The 22,239-nt window shown below is 32.2% G+C and overlaps 1 protein-coding gene and 1 pseudogene across 1 annotated transcript; both read right to left on the bottom strand.

Moving 5' to 3' along the window:
• Positions 1–22,239, bottom strand: part of LOC146924381 (sucrose transport protein SUC2-like) — a 75,387-nt pseudogene that overhangs the window by 2,459 nt on the left and 50,689 nt on the right.
• LOC146924383 (uncharacterized) lies at positions 7,329–10,774 on the bottom strand. The gene has a single exon (XM_085709417.1). The coding sequence runs from the start codon at positions 10,591–10,593 to the stop codon at positions 7,465–7,467; it is 3,129 nt and encodes a 1,042-aa protein (XP_085565543.1). The 5' UTR covers positions 10,594–10,774; the 3' UTR covers positions 7,329–7,464.

Here is a 22,239-nt window from a genome sequence, read left to right as displayed (position 1 = left end):
CTAATAGCACTTCCATAAATGAAAGATTGATGCATTCATTAATTATTTTTAAAAATTCATTCATGTGAGATATGTATATTACATGTGAGATATGTACCGGTCTCTTCAAATCTGGTAAAGATTATTATCTCATAAATATTACATGTGAGATATGTATATTTTCTTATGAAATTCTACCTCATCAAATTTTATATTATGTTATTTTAAATTATTGTAAACTAAAAGAGACCGTTAAAGTTATCTAGAATCCATTATGATGCGAAAATAGTAAACAATTTAAGATTTTCAAAGAATTTTTATTGATGAGGTAATATTTTAAGATTGTTTCCTTATTATGTGAGCAAATATTTGATTTTGATTTTCTTCTTTCCTATTCCATGAGATTATTAGAACGCTTGAGTTACAAGTCAATCATAAATCTTTCTCTAATAATAATTCTTGATAATATCTTTTTATTAGTTAATTTTCATTTATTTCCTTTTATTTCTTCAAATCTTGTAAATATTATTATCTCATAAATATTACATGTGAGATATGTATATCTTCTTATGAAATAAATTTATTTGATCATGATATAAAATTTTAAAATATTACCTCATCAATAAAAATTCTTTGACAAATAATAATATAAAATAAATATTTCATACCAACCGAATTCATGGAGAATGAAAATACGAGTTTCTTTATTAACTTCGTCAAGAACTATATAACAAAACTAATCAATTTTTTGTATTGTCCTCGTGAGCTTAGCTCAGTTGGTATGGACAATGAACCCTGCCGACCACAAAAAAAAAAAATCAATTTTTTGTATTCTTCAATGATGTATCACTATTATTCATTCTTCAATGATGTATCACTATTGAATACTTAAAGAATTCATCTAGAATAAAAATTGTGTTTATGCTCTTCAAAAACTATGTCTTTAAAAACTATATAAATTTAAGTCTTTTCTATATAATATGTCTTTATAATATAAGATCAACCTTTTTTGAAGTGGAATCTTTCAAGGATGCATGCATGTCGAATTCATCAGGAATTCATAATGAAATAAATGAACACTAATTGAATATGATTTGCAAAAATACATATCTATATCAATATATTTGTGTTAGTATGAATGACCGAAGTATTGATGCTTCACCATACTGATGCCGGTCACGAAACTCAAACAAAGCATAAACAACATCGAACAATCAAACATAGAGACATGATACTCCGGACACCCCACTTATTCACCTTATAAGGTGAATTCTAGCCACTAGGCTATCTGACAAAAAAAAAAAAAAGACATGATACCAATTTATTTATTTATTTAATTATTATTATTATTATTATTATTATTATTATTATTATTATTATTATTATTATTATTATTATTATTATTATTATTATTATTTGATCTTTATAAATATACAAGGTTCATACGATTCACAATCATATAATAATCAAAACAAAACCTACTCATGGTTTCGTAAGTGGTTTAAATATATCTATAAGGCATTGATTCCAATTGATGAAATTGAAACAGTATAGCCTATAATCAACGATATAAAAAAAAAAAAAACTTACGAAATATATAGATTAAAGAGAGTTGGATACCTTCTCAGTTGGTTAGGGTGTGCTGATTACGTGTTATGAAACTAAGAAATAAAAACAAGAAAAGAGAAGTAGAGGAAGAGAGAGAAATATTATATTATTTTCTTGTGATCTACAATCAGGTTATGTACGAGCTCTATTTACAAAGAAAAACAATGATTTGAGGAACAAACACCAATGACTTGGGGAGCAAACACAGCATGACCTAATAAGCTAATAGTATGACCCAATAAACCAATTATTATATGGACATCCACTTATAATATTCATCAATAATATATTAATTTTTACTTATTCCATTGAAAGTAAATAGGACCCCATGTTTTGGAATTCCACATGTCCTGATTTGAAAATATTAATTCCAATTGCAATAATTGCAATTAGTTTTATGTAAATCACCGCCTTGGTATATATCAAAATAATGTAACTCACCATTCCATATAAAGGAGCAGAAGAATAGTGTATTGCCGAAGATGAAATCATAGTTATCATCACATCAGGATGCAGAAGATGAAGTCCGAGATTATCATCTTTAGATTGCATTGAACTGTTAAGTCCAAACTTCCTTCCAAGGAGTTATGGATCTTCATTCTTCACATGTTCTCCAAGAATATTGTGCAACGATAACAACGTTAACACACATAGCAAGATAGTGTTTTGTATAATTGGAGACATTGAACCTTCGATTAATCTTTTCTTTGTATAATTGTAGGAAGAAAAACATATATTTATAGGAGATTTTGAGGAAAAGTTATTCAGTTTCTTGCATCAAAAGTGATTGCCATGCCATTAAGAGATTAAGTTTGCAGGCTTTGGTAGTGGCAAAAACTAGTAGTTTGAAAATTATTTGAAGGCACACATGACACAAGTTCAGCACATTTAATATCAATAGTTATTCCATCGTTGTCAATTTTATTTTTCTACAACTTTACCTCTTTTATCTTTTTTTGAAATTTTGGACAAACGCTAATTAAGGGCTCACTAACAAGAACATGTAGCCAACAAGGCTAAAAGTATCAAGATTCTGCCTAATGAATTTCAATTTGAGGAAGAGTTTATGGTAATAAGCATATGGACACAACATTTATCTACCATTGAAGCCTAAAATAATTATTAAGACTTGAAAGCAAAGCTAAGCCAAAAAAACAAAAAAAAATACTACCAAGAACTAAGAAAGAATTTGAGGAACAAATAGAATCTTTAGTGTTGTTAGATCATGAACAAGTTAAAAACTAAACTTATGCATAGACTTTGGGAAAGGATTGAGAGTGGATTGATTTAAAGTTTATACATTTCACACAGATTTGAAGGTCGATGCGCTTATTCTTTGAAAACCAAATTGTATTTAAAAATGTAAAGGTGTAGACTGTAAAATGCATGGAATTGATAGAAACTTAAAGTGCAAGAAATATAAATGACTTTAAAATGTAAATTGCAGTGAAATTAAAAACTGCAGATAATGTGCTTATTTTTTAAAAAATGTTTTCTATCATTTATTTTCCCAAGTCCATAAGTCTTCTGTTGCACCAATTGTACACTTGACCATTTTATGCATTTTACTTGTTTATAAAAATACAAATTAATTTGCCCTAGATGCCCTCCAAATCATTTAAATTTTGGTCGTTACGTCCTTATTTTTATTGACTTATATCTTCATTGGTTATAGGAAATAAGTCAAATCAGCAAAAGGAATCACTCAAAAGTTGAGGATTTACCCTGCATTAGAACCAAGAATCTTGCAAGACTAATTTATGAGATGGTATGTTTCTTTATATGACTTGAATTAGTATTTTCAACCTGTTGAATACAATTGGAATGCTTGTCGTTCTTATTTCTAATTTTACACAACAAAGACTAGAGGAGTGCAACCTTCAAGAGCTGAAATTTATACTGATTCCGAAACTTGAAAAGATGGGTAGTATTGTACCTGAAATGGTAGCTGCTTCAATTTTAAGAACTGCCTAAGATTTCATGAATTTTGTCTACATACTAATACTTTCCATGTAACTAAGATTTGATAAACTCAGTTTTGATTCTATTGTAGTTATAAGAATTTCTATGTAAATAATTGGCATATGTAAGATTTCATGAAAGTAGCACTGTCTAATAACTTGGGTAATTATAGTTGATAATTGCCATGTAATTAAGGTTTCATGAATGCAGTTCTGATTCTATTGTAGGAATAATAATTTCCTTGTGTAAGTTTAGTTGCATTAATCAAGCTATAGAAACAAATAGGTATAGGGATTATCCAATACCACACACACTCATAAAGAAAAATGGTTCATGTCTTCATGGATTTCATTTGTGGATACCAAAAATTGAACCTTAGTTACAATGTTAGCCCTTTGGTAAATTCTGCAACAAAAAATGAACCTTCCCTTGATTACAAGAAGCCATTGCTCTTGGCTAATCTCTAAGTGTTGCCTTCAGTACCTTGCTCTGTAGCTTCTTCATTATTGAAGCTTCATTTTAAGATTTTGTAGGGGCTATTAGCCTACCACAGCACAATAAACATGACAAGATTTTATGAATTTAATGAAGAAACGGTCTTTTCACTCAGCCAAAACCTTGACATCTTTGCCCATGGGACCATATGTATACGAGGCATAGACACTGGCCTGTTTCTGCCTGAAATACGAAGCTACAGTAAGTACTAAAACCGTATTCGAATAAACAACTTAATCAAATGCTTATGGCATAAGTCTTTTAACAAAAGGTAAAATCAAATCAAATTGTTTTTGTAAAAGCTGTAAAGCGTTTTCATAAGCTATCCCAGAGAAGTAATGGAAAAAATAAGCTGAAAACAACTTGTTGGCAAGTCATGTGTTGTTTCCATAAGCTGTTTCCAGAAGCTCTCACAAGCAGACTCACAAGTGTTTATGTTACTAGATCAACTGAAATAAGTCAACTCAAACAGTGCTTTAATCTACATCTGCAGCCTGGTAAAGTCTATTAATGGATGAATACATATATCAGATAGACATGTAAAATTGTCTTCATCTAATTCCATACGCACCATAACATTGTAAAACTCTCCCACGATCAAGAAAAAGATTTGATGAATACTTGTTAACTCTCTTAGACTTGACGCAAGTCAAATAAACCAAAAATGTACTATACATATATAAATGCAGCATAGGGAATTATACACATCCACCTTGGGCATGAGGTTCATCCAAGTCAAGAAGTAACATTTAGTTGGTTTTTTTTCTTCCATGAAATTCTTTTCCTGCATCGTTTAATCCATGGTCATGATCATCCTATGTACCAATAACCTATAACATATAACATTCCAATGTAAAAATTAAGCTAAAGAAGATGAATAGAGCCCCCAGAAAAACAACTATACGAGCTTAGAATGGAAAACCTCGGCACTCTCTTTAACCCTAGCATAGCCAGATTAGACTTAGCTTTCTGGTATTTAGCCTCCATTTCCTGCTTGGAGGCTGGAAGAAATAGGCTGGAAGAAATCACGGAACATTCTTCCATCGCCCAATAGTCCTTTCCGTCCAAATATTTTGCTCAATATCCTTTTAAACATCACGTATTAACCCAAAACCTTCGAAACATTAGCTATATGAGTCATCTCACTTATATGTTGCTCAACATCCTTTTTTTTTTTTGGGAAAAAGGGGGCTAGCCTCACATCCAATTGTTCATCCAATGTCAGATATCTAATTCACACTTATGACATCAACGGATTTAATGCAGAAGTCAAATTTTCTATGTTTTAAATTTCCTATTCTAACTTTATTGTACTATTTGAAATGTGCATATGTTTTAAATATTTGCAATGACTAAACTCATTTTATTAGCAATTTATACTCAAATTGAGTGCTTTCTTTTCATTACCAATCAAAAAGAAAATAAAGATGGTGTCGATGTTTAATTCTCACTTGGGATTTCATATTCAATTAACTCATGAAGAGTGCAAAGGTCTATTTTTTCAAAAGCCTATAACAGGCCTAAAACTTGAAACTAAGCCTAATACTATATATGAAGTACGAAATTTGAAACAGAACATAGCAATTGTCATAGCTGTATCTTCAGTTAACATCAGTAACTTCATCACAATTCACCATTCACATTTGGAAATCAAGTCACAAGTGACCAAAAGAAGTACTGGCTACAGATGTTGCATTTTTCTGTTTTGATGAATCAGAATCAGCTGGCAATTATGGCGTTGAATGAAACGTCACCAATACTAATCAGATATACCAGAAAATGTCATCCTAAGATATTCCAAATCTATATCAACTTCTTCATTGATGATTAATTTTCTATGAACCGTGCCAACACTCTGCGGTGATGAAAAGAGAAACAGAGAGAAAAAAAAAATATGATGCGATTACTAAAATCAGTTTGATTTGTGAACTTTCATAGCAAACAAGAAAAGCCAGAGACATAACAAATAACCTCTGAAAGAAGATTGAATATTCACAAAAATTGTGTATTAAAAAATCTAATCACAGAATAAGATATGCTAATGTTAGATTACCAAAGTCTTTACATCACATCCACCAATACCATTAGTATCAAATGTTCATAAAAAGTTATAGTCTTGTTAATTGTTATTATGCCTACTCTTAATGATACATTACAAAGATTAATTGGTGCTTCCACCAGCAGCATATCACGGTTCCAAATTGCTGCCTCTTTGCACTACATTCTCCCACCAATTCTAATGTATATATATGTTCATCTCAAACAGTTGCCCATCACATCACTTTAGATTCTGTTCTGCATAATTATGCAGCAGAATTTTCATGACAGCACAATCGTGAAATTTCTTTGAGTAACATATATTGTAAGAAAATTTACATTAAAAAAATAGGCGATTGATGTCATCACTATGTTGAAAACATAATACGCAGAAAACATGAAAGAAGGATCAATAATACCTCTGCACGCTACTGCTTCCCTTCAAGCAAGCATGATAACTTTTGATGGCACCGAAATCCTCAATAAAGCTTTTAACGGTTAGCCTGCTTGTTTGCTGATTTCTTAGTAATGTCACCAAATATATGCATAACAGTTTGCTAACTATTCATGCAAATATCAATTCATGAGATGCAAATATCACACTTACCATGTCTAGAATACATTTAGTTTATTGCTTTTTAAAAATTAGAATGTTTAAAAAGATCAAGAGTTTGTGTTAATAATTCAGAAGTCTCAAGTAGTAGCCCACCACACCACATTGGCATCTGTTCTGCGTGGTTTTGCAGCAAAATTTTCATGACAACACTTTCATTCCTGATGCACCGGAAAGTTTTAGTTTGACGGCGTCCACCCAATAAAAAAGAAGCAAAAACTTAATTTTAATTGAAGCATAAATTCAACTACCAATCAGTGATTCTTATAAAATTGTGACCTTTCTAGTATCATTATATTGTAAGAAAATGTACATGGAAAAAACAGGTGATTGTAAGAAAACAGAACACACAGAAAACACTAAAGAAAGCATGAATTTTACTTAAAAAAGTATTTGAATGTGAAATTTATAATTGGTTTTTTTTTTTTTTTTACAGACATTCTTTTTAACAGAATCGACAAAGATAACTGTGATGCTGGTTGAAAAGTGAGAATTCTATCGTGTATTTGGTATACGATCATATATGACATTTGCAAGTATTATTTGCTCAAAAAAGAAAAACCAAACACTACTATATAATATGAATTCTAGCTACATACAACTAGTTAAAAACATAAAGATAAACTGAAATTTTTATTTTATTTTTGAATGGAACTGGCAATTTTATTAAATAACAATGCAAACTTACAACTAGTCACAAAACATTCAGTACATTTTTACAATCCAAAATCAAATAAGAGTGACACGATTGTCACACCACAGCAATAGGACTATGACATTTGCACCATCTGATTCTGATTCATCGCTGTACCATGGTTCGTCCTCATTCGTGTCCTTCTTTTCACTCTTCTCTTAGGCTGACCACCAAATATCATCACAAGCCATCTTGGCTTTCCAATTAGAAACATACAATATCCAATTCCTATTCCAATCATAAATCCACATCCATATCCAATGGCCACTGGTTCCCATCCAAATCCAAATTTCTCTTCACTCCAAGAGTTGTTGGATGAAGGTGGAGAATGTTGTTCAGGTCCACAAATCTTTGACAAGGGAAATCCACATAACTCCAAGTTTCCTTCATAGGAATCATTTAAAAATGTACCGAATTGCTTTCCGTTAGGTATTTTTCCCACTAGATGGTTATTGGAAAGATTCAAGACTTCAAGAAAGTTTAAATTGGTTAATTCTGCAGGAATCACACCAGTTAACATATTTGAGGAAAGATCCATAGATTCCAAGTATGACAAGTTACCTATGGATTTGGGAATATGACCGGTAAATCTGTTATGGGAAAGGTTAAGCCCTTTAAGTGCATGAAGCTCTCCAATAGCATTTGGAATCTCTCCTTCAAATTTGTTTCTTGATAAATCAATAATTACAAAGATTTTTGGAATTTTCACCAGTGTCATTTTGTTCCCTTTTGTTGCCACAGTCACAGAATCTGAGTATTGTCCGTCGAATAATTCATATGACTCATCCAAGTATTGCAAACTGCTATCCCCAACCAATTGAGTAACATTCTTCATGGCTTCATAATTTTTTAAATAGTCTTTTGGTAGAAAACCACAAAAGTTGTTGCCAGATATATCAAAAATGATTAAACTTGGAAATAAATGCTTGATCTTTAAATTCTCAATAGGACCATGCAACTTATTGTCTCGTAAAACCAACACTTTCAAATATTGCAGTGTTTGAAGCCAATTAGGAAAATTGTCTTCTATTTTGTTGCTTCCGAGGTGTAGAAACTCCAACTTTTTACACTGAGACAAGGATTTCGGAAAATGGCCTTCTAATTGGTTGTCATTTAGATTCAGAGTGACAAGCTCACTGTCCTTTGAAAAGTTACTTGGCAAAGTGCCATGAAACTTGTTCGTATGTAAATCCAAAACTTGAAGGGATGGTGAATCAGCAAGACATTGTGGAATGATACCAGTCAAATTGTTGTATCCCAAGTTGAGAAATTCAAGTGAACTGATATTGCAAACTGCCAAAGGGATTTCACCGTGCAGTAAATTATCACTAAGATCAAGGGCATAGACATCGGATGTATTGACGTTAATCCATTGATCTATTAACATGAAAGAGTTTTGAGAGAGGTTCAAAAACTTCAATGGATTTTTTTCAAGTAACCAATTAGGCATTCTTCCATTAAGTTTGTTATTGGAAATATCAAGATAAAACAAAGCTGGGAATTCTCCTTGTAAGGTGTGAAATTCGATCAAATTAACAGAAGACAATTCCAATTCTCGTAGTTGAGAAAAACTATAATTGACATTGGATTCAAAGCTTAGTGACAACTGATTATTCCATGAAAAGGATAATAATTCAAGATTTGCAAGTTTGGAGAAGAGTTGAAAATTGACAACACCACTCAAATTGTTTGATGATAGATCTAGTCCAGTTAGGTTTGGAAGGTTGAAAATGGATTTTGGAATATTGCCTTGTAGCTTGTTGTTGGTTAGATATAGACTCTCTAAGGAATATGATGAGATTGTACTGATATGCCCTGAAAGTTGATTATTTGATAGATCCAAACTTACCAGAGAAGGCAAAGATAACAAAGAGGAAGGAATTGTTCCATTTAGCAAGTTGACATTTAAATTCAAATTAATTAGTTTTTGAAACCCTGGGATTTTGTTGGGTAGAGGACCCTCTAATTTATTCCCAGAAAAAAGTAATGAAACAAGTTGAGTCAAATTAAATAATGAAGATGGAATTTGTCCTTCTAAATTGTTAGAATATAGACTGAGTTGTTGCAGTTTTGTCATCCCACCGAACACATCTGGGATTTGACCACTAAATGAATTGGATGAAAGATCCAAGTGAATGAGATGTTGAAGGTTCGAAAGTGATGTTGGCAATTCACCTCTAATGTTGTTATCACTCAAATCTAATACTTGAAATTTGTTTGACATTTGAAATGCGTTTGGAATTTGACCACTGAGTTCGTTGTTACCGAGATACAAGAAAGTTAGAAGTGGAAGTGTTAAAATTGAGGATGGGATTGAACCGTTTAGGTGGTTATTTGAAAGAGTTAGAAAGGTAAGATGTGTGAGGTTATACAAAGACATAGGAATTTCTCCTTTGAATGAACAAAATGAAAGATCTAAGATTCTAAGAGAAGTGCTGCAACTCAATTCTGGAAGTTGGCCTTGAAATTCATCATTTTTTGACATATAAAGCTTTTGAATACTTGGTAAACAAAAAAGGCTTCTTTTCAGTTTTCCACTTAACCTTGTTGATTGAAGATTAAGAACAACCAAAGAGAAAGATTGATTGAAGAGTAATTCTATGGAGTTTGGTCTTATTGAAGACATATCATTTTCATCCAAAATTAGTTCCCTCAAATTTGTTGCATTTTGCACAAGTCTCTTCAAGGTGGTCTCTTTCCAAACTAAATCATCATTCTTAGAAAGATGAAGTGATTGTAATTTGGAAAGTTGTGAGATTTGAGTTGGAATTTCACCATACAAGAAACTATCAGATAAGTCAAGATGAGTAAGATTCGGAAACCTACCAAACTTAGAATGAAAACAAGAGCCGGAGAAATCATTATTAGAAAGGTTGAGTGTTTGGAGGTGAGAAAGATGGAAAATGGTATTGTTAGGATGGAATATACCTTGGAGGCCTTCACAGTGGAGGTTGAGGCCAATCACATGACCAGATATTGTGTCACACGTGACACCATGCCATGAGCAGCAATCAGTCTCATTTTTCCATGTTGCTGTTTTCCTAAGAGATGCATCACAAGAATGATAAGATTCAGAATTTATAGTGAAGGAGGCTTTGAATTGAAGCAAAGCTGAGTTCTCATCGTGATGACATAAATCGAAAGAGGAAGAGAAGGATGGGAAATGGAAGAGAAAAAGATGCAAAAACAGAAACAATGATGCCATGAATGAATGATCTTGTGGAAAGTGTTATTAAATGGTTTAACTGAAAGAAAGAAAACCAATAGAAAAAAGTAAGTATGGATGGAATGGTGAGGAATGCAATGTAAATATTTATAGCCATATTAAAAGTACAATATTCAGTTTTGATGGTCTTTGGTTGGTGACCAATGGTCATTTTCATTCAATATAATTGTTTGATGTTTCTATACACCTGAATGTATATGTGTAGACTGTAGACTGATCATGAATTCAACGAAGGTATAATATATCTCAATTGAAACTTATAAGTTTAATTAACTTCGCGGTCTTAATAAAAGAAAAAAAATTGAGAGAATTCACGGTCTTAATTAATTATTTTATCAAATAAATAACCATAACAAAATTAATTAATAATCATAAAATATTTTTGTAACTTTATATATCTGGTGCTATTGTACAGTTATACGTCCCAATATCTGGTGCTATTAACATAACAAGCCATTTAAAAGAAAACCTGCCACCAAAATTACACATCATTCTTCTTTTTTTTTAATCAAATGCATTCCTTTATCACTCACAAGGTACAAAAGTCTTTTTTCTAGATTACAATAATACGTAGTATGTGGGATATAGTACATTATAGGCTAAGGTTAAGACATACAGACCGTAATTGATCGATTGTTAGGCAAGTTATTAATACTACGTACTAATAATGACATATGCATGTGGGATATATTGTGGAGTAATAGGTAATCCATTGTCAGAAAAGAAAAGAAAAGAAGTTTCAAAGCAAGCAATATGTTAAAGAAAAAATCGACTACAGTACCTTGTGTTGAAATTCCAGCCAATGAGAAGCACATGGGTTTCTCTCTCTTTTCCCATTGAGTGCTTAGCTTCAACCTGTGTCAAAGAAGTTGAAAAGCTTGGCATATGTGAAAGTAAATTGTGTGACTAGGTGCACAAAGTCTTTGATATCAAAGCATGGACTTGTAGCTTGCGGTGCAGCAATGTTTGAAGTATGAAACCAAACATTAAATGCTCATGGCTTAGTTCCTTCTATAAATAGGAAGCACGGCAATTGCAACAAAACACACAACACAACAACAATAATCCTTACTCACCGAGAGTCGAGAGAAAAATATAGAGTCTCAGTTAGTCTTCTGAGAGAAAAAAATATAGTGAGCCAATTTGTGCGAGTTGTATCTATAAATTGAGATATGTTGTTTTTGGATTTCCAAACTGTTGTATTTGGATTTTCAAGTTCTATTATCTACCGAAGTTGTTACTAGGTTGAGTCACGACCATGTCGCTCTCTTTAAGACGCTTCGTCGCTTCGTGGCACTGCCCAAAATTGTGCAAGATAGACTATCAACCACGCCGCCTCCAGGATAAAACAAGTCCAGCTACAACTGTACGATTAACTACTGCACTGTAGAAAACCGTTCGAGAATTACACCTTCAATATGGTACCAAGACCATTCTTTTAATACTGAAACCACTTTAATATGGCACTGTTACCACTCTATTATGGTACTGAGACCACTCAAATATGGTGTTACCACCATTCTAATTATTAACTTCTCCAACTATGATACTATGATCACTCAAATATGGTTTTACACCATTCTAATGTCTAACTTCTTCAAGAATTGAAGAAGAATACATTTTAAGATCATTCATAATTTTGAAGGGACATTATACCGAAAAAGGGACGATGATCTTAAATTATTATTTATTCCGAAGGACATAAAATATTGAAGGGAATATGAACTTAAGACCATTCTTAATTCCGAAGGGACATTAAACCGAAAAGGGACTATGGTCTTAAGAACACTCTTAATTCCGAAGGGACAGAAAAAGGAGATGAAGAGAAGAAAGACTCGTCAACACAAGTCAAGAAAGGGAGAAGAGAGAAAGAGTTCCTGACAACTCAATGAAACTCTTTGGTGTGATTTTTGAACTAGGTGAGCTTTCCTTTTATAGGGAGAGTTTGTAACTAATTTGGAGAAACTTAAGAATTAAGTAAACTTAAAAATTAAGCAACCCACAGATCAGCTCAAGTAACAAAATAATCAGATAAGTTCAACAAGAAACAAACCCACAAGATTAGTTGAAACAAACTAATGAAGCAAAGATGGGAAATTCAGTTGGATTCTCAATCTTATCACAACAAACATAACCTAAAATTATGGAAAGTGATATCCATGAATAAAGAATAATAATAATTATTATTTTCATAATAATAATTATTATTTTCATCATTATCAGGTATTTAAAATTAAATATCACTATTTAAACACTACTAATGTGTGTGTTCTATTTTATGTGGGACCCCCACACTCTATTTTTTCAATTCACACAACACTAGATCAAAGTTTAATTACTTGGTGTTTAATCTTCCAACCTTCCAATTTCTTTCCATCTTCACACCAATGTTCCAGAAAGATACATAGCTAGGTCCACATAAGGACGAAGATTTGTGTTCCCATTATCATAATAGTTGAGATTTAAGTGGCCTACGGGTTCCATGGTTTTTCCTTACTCACATTGAGAAGGTTTTCCATGCTAAAATTTTGTTGTGTGTCATTTTACGTTTCTGCTAAAGTGCCTATTTTGAGTTCACGGAAGAGGAAAATTATGCAGGCATTTTCCAGCAGTGGTATCAGAGCACTCGTTGCTCTGGGACTCTAAGGTGTCGTATATGCAAGATAATTCTTATTATACTATATGGCTGCAACATTGTTTGATTTTCCACATCAGAATAGAAATATTCTTGTCGCTAGAAATAAAGTGAGGTAGTGATATATTACATGTCTAGGAAAGTTCTGGCAAGGAAAGATTTGGTATCTAAGTGTGTCTATTGATCCACCTCTCTTACTTGGGAACTTTTCTGGTGTCCTATTCACGAACTCGTATTTATTCTAGTATACAGTCACATTGGTTAAAGAAATTATTTCCTGTGTAACTCAAGATGGAGGGTTCAATAAGCCATGATGGTGATATGTTCAAGCTAACTGCTGATAACTACACATATTGGTAGCCAATGATGGAAGACCATTTATATTGTAAAGACTTCCACGAACCAATCACCCAAAAGGATAAACCCGAGAAGAAGACCGATAAGAAATGGGAGATGGAGAACCGGAAATCAGTACCTATGATCTGACAGTACATTGATCGAAGCTTGTTTGAGCATGTATGAAATTATACCAATGCGTATGAGTTATGGACAAAGCTTGAATCATGGATTCAAAAGAAGACGCCCAGAAATAAAGCACACCTTGTTAGACGATTGGTGAAGTTAGAGTATTGAGTCGGTCATAACATGATCGAACATCTAAATATATTCAAAGGTAATGTAAATCAATCAACGAAAATAGAAATGAAGATAGACGACGAGTTGCAAAGACTTTTACTTCTCAGTTCCTTACCTGAGAGTTGGGACACTCTAGTTGTCACTCTCAGCAATTTTGTTCCATATGGAAAACTTAACATGGATTCAGTTACTAATTGCTTGTTAAATGAAGATTCAAGACGAAGGGAAATAGGCTTGAACAATCAGTTTGAAGCCAACTTCATTAATCATAATGGAAGGAGCAAGAACCGTGGAAAAGGTGGTCGTTAAAAATTACGAGGCAGATCAAAGTCTCGCACTAAACTAAGTTGTTGTTATTATGGCAAGCCGTTCCATAGAAAGTTTGAGTGTAGATTCTTCAAGAGAGATAAGTAGGGTAGAACGATCCATTTTGATCAAATCAATCCAAAGAAGAAAGAAGATGGAACCACGACAGCAGTCGTAGCAACTAACGAGAATTTCTTTCTTGTTGAAGAGGAAAACTATCTAAATCATGTAGAATTCGATGACTGCATTTGAATAATTGACTTAGGAGCATCCTTTTATGTAACCCCTCATGAAGAATTCTTTTCATCATATCAAAAAGGAGATTTATGTATATTGAAGATGGGTAATCAAGTCACAAGCAAGATTGTTGGCATTGGCGACGTGACTCTAGTTAGAGAGAATGGCTCTAAACTCGTGTTGAAAGAGGTTAGACATGTTCCGGGCATGCGTCTAAGCCTTATCTCAACGGGAAAGTTAGATGACGTCGATATGATAAACCAATTTGGAGTTGGTAGATGGAAGCTCAGCAAGGGAAACACGATCATTGCTTGTGGTAAAAAGGAAGGCTCTCTGTATGTTATGCAAGGAAAGATAAATAAGGGAGATATCGATGTATATCAACACATGAGCAAAGAATTGTGGCATAAACGACTTGGCCACATGAACTAGAAAGGTTTGGAGATTCTTGCTAAGAATCATCTTCCAAACATCAAGAGTCAAACACTTGAATCATGTGAAGATTGTATAGCAGGAAAACAACACAGAGTATCTTTTCAGAGATCAGATAATGCAAGAAGAAGAAAGCATATCCTCGATCTTGTTCATTCAGATGTTTGCTCGAAATCTGAAAGGTTCCTTGGTGGTTCACAATACTTTGTTACCTTCATTGACGATCGCTCTAAGAAAGTGTGGGTGTATCCATTGAAGATGAAAGATCAAGTTCTTTAGATTTTCAAAGAATTTCATGCCTATGTAGAACGGGCATATGGAAGAAAACTGAAATGTTTAAGGATAGATAATGGTGGGGAGTATCCCATTTGCAGCCTAATGTAAATCTCATGGAATAAGACATGAGAAGGTACCTCCCAAGACGTGCATATTAACTAATGACTCGATAGTTTTCTTTTCTGAAAGCATTTTAATTTGCTTAAGTAAAAATTCTGAAATGGAAATGGAAAATTAGTTTGTTATGGTTTTTGTTTGTTTTTTTATTTGTTATGGGTATTGGTTAGAGACCCAATAATTTTTTTTTTAATACTGGATTTGGTGGTCATGTTTTGTTTCCCGAAAACAAGTATTTATTTGTGATATTTGGCTCAAAATTGGTATTGAGGAATCTGCTAAATTGTGGCACTTGATTTGAAACTGTGGCACAATTTGTGTCCTTAGTTTTGGAGCAATCCATTTGAAATATTGTGGCACGATAGCATGAAATCATGGCAAAATTTGAGGATAACGCTCGGTTTGTAATAAGTACAAATCCTCAATCGTGGCACAATGAGAGTTTAACGTGACACGATCCCTCGGATATAACGCTTCATTCTTCACTTTTTTAGTGAGCTTGAAGAGATAGAAACTTTGAAAACTAAAGGAGGTAATTTTAGGATTTAATGTCTTTGGTGAGAGGTTCTCTTGACTTGGAACACATTTGTAAACATCTTGGGTAGTGAGATCTTATTAGAGGAAAGATAAACAAGCTTCATTTAATGCTTTCTCTTAAGAATCATTGTAAGTGTAGGTGAATTGAAAATTGGGTAGAAATTAGGGTTTGTTCTTTGTGAGATTTTATGCTAATATCTTGTAACATATTTGTATCACTCTTATCATAGTGGATTAGAGACCTGCTATCTCCCCCAGTGTAGGTCATTTTGGACTGAAATTGGTAAACAATATTGATGTGTTGTTTTTTTTTTCTTTCTCTTCTTTCTTATCTTGATTGCTTTAGGATATGTTTGTGGTATTGCTTCACACTTCGATCTAGATCTGCTTATTGTTATTGTTTGAGGTTACTTTGCTCATTGATTACTACTCCATTTATTCCACACATCTAAGTTTTATTGTTATGATTTATTTGTTTGAATTCACAACAAGTTTGTCAAGGTGTTTGTTTGATTTTTATCTCTTATAGGCATTGTTATAGACCCAATATGTGAAAAAAAATTCTTTTTCTTTTATATTGGATTTGGTGGTCCTGTTTTGTTTCCTAAAAAGATTTGTTTTTGTATGCATATGATATGTATGATCTGTGTTTGGATTGAAAGAAGAAAAATTCTTTCATTTTCTATCATAAGCATTGTTATCAAAAACGCGACTTAAGTCCTAAAATCCTGGTTTTTGCGACTTTGCGTAGCTTCAACGACTCAAATCCATAGCAAAGTCCCAAAAACAGGCAAAATCCTATCAAAATCGCACAAAGTCGCACAAAATCGTGAAATCCATTCAAAATCGCAGGATTTTGATGGATTTCGAAGGATTTTGTTCATTTTTTGATAAAGGTCAATTTTTGACCCTGTTCGTAAATTGATCCGATTTGAATCCATGACCCGGTTTTATAAATACCCAAAAGGCCAAAAATTTTCATTCTTTCACTTCCTCAATTGTTACACGGGATTATTTAGCATTGTTAGGTTATTTAACATTATTATGACTAAAGTTCAAAGTCCACAAAATACATATACATTTATGACTATATGCAATTTATAACATATATTTAACATTATTTTTGTTTTGGTAGAATCCTCGATTTTGATTGCGATTTTACGAGTCCCGACTTTGCTATCCTATATCGATTCTACAAAAGTCCTTGAGTAAAATCCTTCGATTTTGATTGCGATTTTACGAGTCCCGATTTTGCTACTCCCTTTCGACTTGAAGTAAAGTCCCGATTTTGATAACTTTGATCATAAGGAGTCTTCACTACGACAATTGTTGAATAAAGAGAAAGTTACGGTTTGTTGGTGGTTAAAAGATAAACACTGAGTTCATCTCTTGAGTTTTATAACTTGGTTACATGACATTTCAACTTGTCTTGGATTTCCTACCTTGTAATGTTTGTGTTTTAGTTCTGTTGTTTCATTGTGGTGATCTTTTTATCCTGATATTTTTTCAAATCTATTCTCTTTGATGTGAATAAGGTATCATTTGCTTGTAAAGCATAAACTAATCCACTCTATTCAAATAGAATAATACCGGGTGGCATTATTCTATAGGGTTATTATTGGCCAGAGCAAAACTCTAGATCATTGGAGACCCTTTCTCTCATAGGATTAACAAAAATAGGATTAACAGAGAAAAAAAAAATGTTTATAATTCTCTCAAAGGAACATTCATTGTCAGTGATATCGTACGAGAATCTTCTTCCTTTATTTATGCGGATCCTACTTTTATTCTTTCATAGATTTTCGCTGACCGAAACTTCCAAGTTTTGCTATGCGTGTGTTCCTTTTCGCTGATTATTTTATCTCACAATTTCACTTCACCGACTTTACGTGGTATTGGGTTATTTGAACATCTACTTGATCGAAAACTTCCAAGACAACCTGATTTTATATAGAAAAAGAGGTACCGATACAAAAATTAAAGTAATAGAGAGAAAGTAAAAACATAATGTGAATATGAGATAAAAAGTTGTTATAAAAGTTGTCCAAAAATAGTTCTACAAATATCATTTCTCTATTTTATATTACCTTCTTCAAATAAACATATTTTGTAATGCCTCTCTCTCAAATTAGAGGTCTTAAATTAGAATTTTCATTTGAGTTTTATACGGTTATTAAAAAATAATTATTATTGTTGTTTTTAATTAGAAAATATGTATTATATATTAAAATACTTTTATTAATTATAGATAGTGAAATATTTATAGATGATTGAAAACCAATAAACAATTAATGGAAAAAAACATAATAAATGTTATATTGAGATTATAAAATGGACAAACAAACAAAAAAAGAAGGAAAGATGACACGTATTGTGAAACATAGGGAGTACTTTACTTTATGGGCCGAACTTAGTTGACCAATATAATCTTGTATCACTCGTGTTTTAAAGAAAACAGTGTGATCATTTATCAATATGTATTGCTAACGAGTGCTCATAGGTATTTGTTAAAGCTTCAAAAATAGAAATATTTGATGACTTTCATGTAGCTAGAATTTTTTGTTTTTTTTTTTACTTTAAACTTATTACCAAGTGCTCTTAGGACACTTGTTAGCATTTAGCTTTATAAATTAGTCATAATGTTACACGGTAAGTCAGGCCTTATTTTATCTTTTTAGGTTGTCTCCTCCATTGTTTCATCTTTTTTTTTTCTTTATCTTAATCTTAATAAGTTGTTTTCACTAAAATCTAGATTTTTTTTCGTGTTTTCGTCGTTTGAGTGCGCCTTAGGTTGTACGTCTTGTGTGACGTTGTTTGATTTCTGGTCTTGTTACGATGTTCATTTGATTTCTATTGAAAGATTAGCTATTCAATTAATGACTTGGTCGTCAATGTTGTAAATATGAAAGCATGAGTATTTCGATCATTTTGAATTTATCATATAATTTGTAGGTATTTTGTCGCTATAGACTATTGTAAATTTGTTTGAAAATTCATTGTTTATATGTTATAGTGGGGTTGAATATGTAATTATATTTTATGTAGTTTATCAATCTAAATAAATGAATATCGTTTTGTTTTGTTTTTGTAAAAAAAACAAAATAATACATAATGAATCCACAAAGGAAACCCAAAGAAGGAGAGAACAGAAAAAGATATACCTATACATGCATGCATGCAATCCATAAGATTTACAAACTACTCACGAAAACACCCATATGGTTCTCCCGGTTATATATTTATTTATTTTTTGCCAATAGCCATTGCCAAGAAGTGTTTTTGATCGAACTCACCACGTCTTCCTACTTTGATTTGATTAGTTGCCAAGAAAATAAATAAGCTCATTGCACACCTTTCAAAGAGACAGCTGTCAAAACAACAACAACCCACTCTCTTATCGTGTGTAAGACTCTAAGGTTAACAACAACTTTCAATCATAACTAGACTTTTGACATTTGCTTCGCACGGGTTTTTCTCGACTATAATAGAGACCAATAAATAATCTTTAATCTGTAAGATTATTGATATGGTAGAAAATATTTTCTTCAAAAAAAAAGGCAAGCAGATAGGAATGAACTTGGTGTGCAATGCAATTTTTTAGATGAAATTTGTTAGATTAAATAATTGCAAACCTAATAAAGCAAACGAGCGGGAAAAAATTAGGTTAAGTTGTTGCAGACGTAACAAAATTAATAAATAAAGGACAAGAAGGATTAGGTTGTAAAATTAGCACGCAGTTTCCACACCCTCTGACTATATATCGATAGAGGTATTCTTCCATGATTACAAGATCAAATCTATAGTGTTTGGACACACACATAAAAAGACCATATCCTCAAAATATTCAATCATTATTGAGAAAATCTTGTGTGGTCCTGGGTCCACACAAGTGGTCTTTGGTCACACAAAGAGAAAAAAGAGAAAAAAGAGAAGAGAGAAGAGAGAGAAAATGGAGAAGAGAGAAGAGAAGAGAGAGAAGGAAAAAACTTGTGTGTGTGACCAAACCAAAATTCTTGGTCCTGGTCCACACAAGTGTTTCTCATCATTATTTTATCAATTTCCTCTTTTTTATTAAAATAATATTTCTTGATGTGTGTGTGACCAAATACTATTTATTTGGTCCTATGACCATATTAGAATTTCTCATATCGATATCCCCAGCCAATAAAAAACCGTGTACCAAATGGAGCTTGTAAAATAAATTTAGCAAAAAGACGATCATCCCATTCTGATGCTCTCGCACATCAAGGGTATGATCTCGTCTAAAAATTAAAAATCCCATATGCCTAAATAAATTTCTTCTTTTTTTTTTTTTAGGGGAAATTTCTTCTTGTAAAGCATTTACTAAAAAAAAGTAACCATCGAAGGGGCATAACTTTTCCACACCCTTCCCAACAAATGACTACTTAAAAAAGCATACATGTAGAGTCGATCCTATGATTTTTATGCTCTGAACGAAACAATAATAATTGTGTCATTTTAATTATTTTAATGCTTTTCAATAGAATTAATCAAAATTAAGTGAATTAAAAAGATATATAAACTATTAAATAAAAATAATAATTTTAGTGTCCTTAAAAAAATGATGTCATGGGCTGCTGTCCCTCCCGCCCACCCTTAGGGACACCTCTACACACATAAAGTTAACCGTAAACAAACCTTTTGCATTTAACTTTGGCTTTTCGACTTTTTGAAGTAAAAATATTAGCCGTTATTGATAAAACTTTCAATCGAAAAATACTAGCCATTTTTGAAGTAGAAATATTTTTCATAAAAGAAAATAACCTAAAAATATTAGTCATTGTTGATAAAACTTCGACTTTTCGACTTTTCGCTCATTGTTATCAGTGTTGTAACTTCGTAACTCTGTAACTTCCATAATAGGATGCCACTTTCAGTGGTCCAGTTTGTAGTCGGTAGAGGATATCTGTAAATGAACCTAATATTTATGTCACTGAATACTAATTCTTGTATAAGTTGTAGGTTCAACATATTAATCGTTATTTTGATTACATATATGAGTAAGTTATGTAGGTCTAATTCTTGAAGTTTTTGTGTTATGTAAGTCTAGACAAAATAAGATAAAAATAACTGTGGAAGAGAAAACTATTTTTTGATTTTACATTGTTTATGAGATTTGAACTCCTTGAGATTACCATGTTTTGTAGCAAAGATCCAACTTCCAAGTCATAACGCTTTTCCTTTCTTTTGAATGATTGTGAGTCACTAGCTCATCAATGAGGTTCTTGAAGGATTAAACCTTATTTTATTTTAGTTTTAAACTTAATTTTTTAGGACAATTTCTAGTTATACCCCAAAAAATTCTCGTTGCACCCAATTTTATTAAAACTGAATGAATGATAATACTGAAATTGTCCTTGTACATGCACCCAATTTTTATCTCACAATTTCTTCCACTTCATATATTTATATGCTTCTACCTAATCCTACGAACGGTGAAGTCGGCAAAATTTGGAGGAGGAGATTCTAGAAATCAATTTCATCATGTGTTATAAAGCTGGCTCTGAAAATTCAATTAAAAACATGTGTTAGTTTGGATGAAGCCGACAAGACTAATATAGAGGTGCTCATAAATCATGCCATGCTTGAATTTGCTTATATAAAGTTGTTTAACGATGAAAAATTTCAAAATATGCTCGTCCGTGAAATTTCGTAGACAATTCAGTCGTACCATTTATCATTTTCCTTTATACTCCCTCCGTCTCATATTACTTGACCTAGTTGACTTTGTCACGTATGCCAATGTACAATTTTAAACTTAAATTTCTTTAATAATCTAGTAGAAAAAATTACGAAAATTTGATATTTTGAAAATATTAATCGAGACGAATCTAACAACATCTTATATGCTATATTTTGTTTTTATATATTAGTAGAAAAATAGAGTCAAAGCATGTTACATAAATAGTGCAAATATTCTAAATAGGTCAAGTAATATGGGACGGAGGGAGTACTATATTTACTTTACTTTAGGGCCTAACATAGTTGACTGATATAATCTTGTTTCACTCATGTAATCATTTATAAAAGAGAAACACTTGCATAGGCACAAGCCTAACACCTGTCTTTGGGCACAGTCAACGAAATTTTGACAACTCATGTTTGTGAGTTTTAAAGTCGGTTAAAAAGTCAACTGACGTTGCTTGTATGGCCTAATAGTAGGGTGACACGTAGTTGTCTTTTTAAATCGGTTAGTTGGAAAAGCGATTTTAAAAAGCTTTTGTTTTTGGAAAAAAGATATTTTTATTTTCTTTTTTATTTTTATTTTCACCATTTATCCCTTAGGATTGTATTACTGGCTCTGATACCAGGTTTGAGGCAGAATCGCCAGCGGAATTTTCTCGAACTTGATTTAACATTTGTTCGATTTTGATTAAACCTTGAAATGGTTTTAAGAGTGTTTTAGCTCTTTCTTTTTGTATATTTGT

This window comes from Medicago sativa, chromosome 5 (genome assembly GCF_051527215.1).
Source record: "Medicago sativa cultivar Bolivia chromosome 5, Bolivia_mono, whole genome shotgun sequence".
Lineage (NCBI taxonomy): Eukaryota > Viridiplantae > Streptophyta > Magnoliopsida > Fabales > Fabaceae > Medicago > Medicago sativa.
The sequence above is the reverse complement of the archived record's forward strand: the minus strand, read 5'-3'. Positions and strand labels throughout refer to the sequence as shown.

Coding starts and splice junctions, on each gene's coding strand:
- LOC146924383 (XM_085709417.1), bottom strand. CDS start 10,593: ATGGCATCATTGTTTCTGTTTTTGCATCTTTTTCTCTTCCATTTCCCA.